This window comes from Phaethon lepturus, unplaced genomic scaffold (assembly GCF_000687285.1).
Source record: "Phaethon lepturus isolate BGI_N335 unplaced genomic scaffold, ASM68728v1 scaffold43143, whole genome shotgun sequence".
Taxonomy (NCBI): Eukaryota; Metazoa; Chordata; class Aves; order Phaethontiformes; family Phaethontidae; genus Phaethon; species Phaethon lepturus.
Window position 1 is genome coordinate 1 of NW_010527753.1, and position 5,203 is coordinate 5,203.

At 34.1% G+C, this 5,203-nt stretch overlaps 1 protein-coding gene across 1 annotated transcript; it reads left to right on the forward strand.

Moving 5' to 3' along the window:
* Positions 1-3: 3 nt before the first annotated feature.
* Positions 4-5,197, forward strand: LOC104618003 (kinesin-like protein KIF2A; the record flags this gene model as incomplete). The annotated part of the gene is made up of 6 exons (XM_010283474.1): positions 4-56; positions 3,273-3,363; positions 3,510-3,573; positions 3,995-4,086; positions 4,324-4,466; positions 5,157-5,197. Coding segments are annotated over 6 exons (484 nt in total), but the record flags the coding sequence as incomplete, so codon positions are not given.
* Between the last annotated feature and the right edge of the window lie 6 nt (positions 5,198-5,203).

The following is a 5,203-nucleotide window of genomic DNA, read 5'->3' on the forward strand; positions in this document are numbered from 1 at the left end:
ACTTTTCGTTTTGATTATGCCTTTGATGACATGGCTCCTAATGAAATGGTTTACAGGTATGTGTATATGCTTTTTTTTTTTAAATCTTTTTTCTTGTATATCTCCCATGTCAATAACTGTGGGCTTACCTTGATCATGGACTTTACTTCTACTTTCTGTGTTATTAGATATGCATATTGCTACCTCCATTCTTTTGCTTGTTTACTTTTGTTTGAGCTCTGTTTATCCTGAACTTTTCATCTGTAATATCATCTCCACTTCTGTTGACCTCAGTCCTGCTCTCAGTCCTCCTCCAAGCTCTGCCTTTCCAGGCTCTAGCATGTATTGCCTCCTCAGGAGGCAAACAAAGCAGGAGAGGGTGGGGAAAGAGATGGGGGAGGGGGGGTGAGAGAGAGGGAGAGGGAGGTTATATTTGTTCTGTTGCTGAGATACCTGATCTAGTTTGGCTGTTGGAAGCAATCTAGCTGATGTAACATGGAGGTACATAGAGCTAATTTATCTTGCTCAAAATGCTGAAACTTTCTGATTTAAAAAACAACAGCCAGAAAGACACACAGACACCCTCAGCCCCAAGGTATTTGGATCTCCATTTTCTCCTTTATTCTTCTGTTTCACTTCCACAGTTGGAACAGAATAATGCACACAGCGCTTTTAAAAACTTGTTTAGAAGTAGCTGTTTACCTTGTACAAGTCGCTAAATGGATTAGATACAGTAGCAGACAAGGTTAGACATCATGACAGGTCATAATCTTGGTACGCAGTCTAAATATTGTGAAGATTTTTGCAAGGAATATTGATATTAGAAAGGAATTTGATTAAGATAATTTTCCTTATGCTTAGAAAGTGCTTCCCATAGCCTTAAGGAGTAGTGATAGAGAAATATCTTAATTCTTGTTTTTAATCCAACAACTAGGAAGTGAAAGTTGGCATTGTATCCTGATTGAGGTTAAACGCTAACATCCTGTTGATGGATAAGAGAACATTCTTAGTAAAAGAATTATGAAAAGGCCTTGAAAATGAAAACTTATGTCTTATGCTTGACTTAAGTAAGAGGAGAAGAGTAGCAAAAATAAAATCTTTTTAGTCTGTTAGTTTACACTAATGAAAGACTTCTAAACAGCAAAGCTGTGCCCTTGGAAAATTCTGTCTCTAATGATTGTCTACTGGTAGCATCTTTTCTTTCTTGGTACTGAAGAGCTGTGGGAGAGAGATCTAGTTGGTGAGATGTGTCTCTTGCAATAGTTTTCCTCCTGCTTAACAACCAGTAATTATAATCTCCCTCCTTCCTGTTATTTGTCTTTGTGAGTATAGTGTTTAAACGTGAGTGCTGGTTTTGACATATAATGTTATGTTTTTGTAATGAATTTCTTCTGGACAGTTCTTATTAGTTACATAATAAATTAATAGTAATATGTGAAAATATTGAAAGATGCTTGTATTCATACTGAAACAGTAAATCTCTAGTCTGTGTAGCAGTACAGACTTTTTCCTTCTCCCTCATATGGCACAATAATGATTATTACATGAAGGATAATCTGCTTCAAGGCCTCCTGTAATAACACAATTAAGAGGAAGATAGGTATTGTCGTCTGCTCTCATCAGAACTATCATCAGGGTCACAGTGGGGAGAAAAAAAGGCATGACAAGTTACTCCAGTTTTCTTCAGTATGCTAAAATTACTCACTATATTTCTGTACTGAAGAATGTTCTGGAGAAATATATTACTCTTATGTTTTTATTATTATTTTTGTTAAGCTGTATTTTAAGTATTTTTGAATCCATGAGCCACAACACTGTGTTGCAAGTTTTCTTTATTATTAAAAAACATGCACTAGTGTGAATGGTTATGCCTTTTGAATTTTAATGGAGAATCAGAGTTTATATTTCTGAAGGATCAAGATTGCAAATAAAGGTTCTACTAGGAGGAAAGTTTGACTGTTTTGGTGTGGTACCGTTTGGAGTTGTATAATGCTTTACAAAAACTTTTCTAGATATGCTTGTATTTTGCCTTATTTTAAAATATATATAATTAAGTACCTTTTTTATAAATCGGCAAAATAAATAATTTTAAACTCAATTAAACAGAGATAATGGAATGTGCTTCTTAGGTGGATAGGTTTCTTGAAATTTATATTTTAAATAGAAAAAGAACAAACATTGAAATATGGGAATATCCTCTTGAGGACAAAGTATATGTTTAGAGGAAGCAAAAAAGAAAGACTAAGGCTGATCAGGAATCATCTGGTACATTTTTGATGAAAATTGATGATTCAGTTAAACTTAGATTTTTGCATAACCCTTGGTTGCTGAATGGCTCGATCTTACCCATATTATTTTTATAAGTGATCTTGTGTTTGTTCCTAAGTGGAATGAAAGGAGGTTGCAACACCTCAGTGTTTCTGTAAACAATCATTCTTGTTTCTGTCACTAAACATACTTTTATGTGTAAATACCTAGGAAAAGTTTAGAAAGAAAGACTGCTGCAGAGAGACTCTTACCTCTATCACCTAGTGGAGGTAACCCTCCATAAGGTTATCCCTTGCTTTTGGAGTTTTTAATGAAGTAATGGTGATAAGCAGCTGAAGTAGGAGCAATAACTCTACATTTTTTAAATTAAAAATTAATTCTCTAGAATAGAAAAATGATACTTTAGAGAATATTTTTGACACATCAAATAATACTTAAGGGATAGCCAGATTTTTCCATTCTGATGAGCTTGGGTATACATTTTCTTGAGCCTTTTCTCAGCGTGACTATGTTCTCAAAATATTAAGATGTGTAATGTTGTTTTGGCCACCTGTCTTCTAAACTTAACCTTGGAAGCTGATTTAGGGGAAAAAAAAAAACAAAAACAAAACTATAGCAGAATTTTTGTTTGGGCAAAATCTAAGTATTTATCTGCTGCACTGTCCTACTTCCATATCTTCTAATGTTGTCTTCTTTAAGGAGCTCCAAACTCCATGTAGTAAGCTGTGCCATGTTGCATCACTAAAACAAGGAATTATTTTTTTCTCAGGCTTTGAAGGAAGATAATATTGTTGTAAAATAAATGGGAGACACCTTGTAGCTTTTGTTTAATCGTTTAGGTTATTTTAATGCCTTAGAGCTGGTAACCTCTTTAGTTCAGGAATCAATGTGGAGATGTCCTTTGGCCTCTCAAAGTACAGAACCAGTTTTGTCACTTCTGGCCTTAAAATTTATAGTGTCCTTGTGGTAGTGTGGCATCTTAAAGTAATTAAGTTTCTTCAGTATTGCTGTTTTTTGCATTTAAGGTTTACAGCTCGACCATTAGTGGAGACCATATTTGAAAGGGGAATGGCCACTTGTTTTGCATATGGACAAACAGGCAGTGGAAAAACCCATGTAAGTATTTCTTCTACATGTCAGCAATACACTTCTTTTTATGTACGATACACTTCAATAAATACTAATAAGTAGCAGGTATGTAAGTTACAGTTCTGTGATCTTTATAGTGTATTTTTGGGTTTTTTTTGTTTTTTTAAATTTAGACTATGGGTGGTGACTTTTCAGGAAAGAACCAAGATTGTTCTAAAGGAATATATGCGCTTGCAGGTAAGACTTTATTGTTCTGCTGGCTTTTTCAAATTAGTTGAGGTCAATACATTTCTAGTCCCTGTCATACAAACATAAGGGTCTACATATTTTGCATTACAGTGGAGCTTTGGTAACATAAAAAATAGTTCCTATCTGTGTAATCTTTACACAGTAAAGTAAATATATATATATAGATAAATTCAAAAACATAAGAGATATAACTAATGATTAAATGAGTTTACAATTTTGGGGTCTTCTGCATCTTCCAGTGTAATGTGGCAGTTTAAACTGCAGTGCTTTTTACTTGATTGGCTGACCCTATCTGTTACACTTGCAAAATATGAGAGATGCTGTAAAATAGACTGTTGCGCATTAATGAGTCTTCACTAAATGAAAATAACATAACTAGATTTCTTTTATTTTGGAAATGCATTCACAGCTCGAGATGTCTTTTTAATGCTAAAGAAGCCAAACTATAAGAAGTTAGAACTTCAAGTATATGCAACATTTTTTGAGATCTACAGTGGTAAGGTAAGTACCTGATCTTTTTCTGAGGAAGGTGGAATTTCTCTTTCACAGATAAGATTGTGAGCTTGTCACATAAAAGATTTTTTTCCTTTTTATACTGAAAGTTTTATTTCAAATAATTTTTTACACTTCCCTTCCAATCATGTTTGTGCATTAAATGCTTTGCATAATTTGATGCAAGATTTGAAGCAAAAATGTCTTTTAAAGCTCCTCTTTAACTGTTCTGTTCCCCCCCCCAAGGTTTTTGACTTGTTGAACAGGAAGACAAAATTAAGAGTGTTAGAAGATGGTAAACAGCAAGTCCAGGTGGTGGGATTACAGGAACGGGAAGTCAAATGTGTTGAAGATGTTCTTAAGCTTATTGAAATAGGCAACAGCTGCAGGTATCTCCCATGGCTTCCACCAATTTTTCATTGTAAATTAAAGAATCAGAACAAGATTTTTTTTGTGTCTCTTCATAGTGATGGCTTTTTAATATGCAGTGGTATTTTTTATAATGTTGGCTGCAAGTAAGGAATCTGCCTGTCTTTTGAATAAAGGTAGTTTAGAGTTTCTCTCCTAGAGAGAAATATGAACTGATTTTTCTACAGGATGTGAATTGCATGCATTATATAACCGTTTTACTGACTTAAATTCACATCATTTATAATCTAGAATACTGCCAGATTCTTCGGTTCTAAAAGGCCTTGATATGTAGTGACAGAAGTTAAATATAAAATTTTTATTTTTTGTTAAGATCCAGCTTTATTGTTTTTAAAATTAGCCTTCTGCATAGTCTGCTGCCTGATCAGATAAAAATGCCACATTGCGGTATTTTACATGTAAGCTCCCTGATAATCTGAAATCTTTGGAGATCGGATTATTCTTGCTTTTAAGAGGGAAGTAAAATGTTACTAATCTTCCATTTCTGTTTGAAGAATTGTAAAAATAGGTATAATTATACTATGTATATCATATTATTAGGGTAAATACAGGACTCTGCCCTGAAAAGCTAACGTTTTGAGGGTAGTGTGTTTAACATGTATGGTCCTTCACCTGTTGATATGTCCTTCCTTTCTTTCCTTTTGTTAAAGAACATCTGGCCAGACATCTGCAAATGCACACTCATCTCGAAGCCATG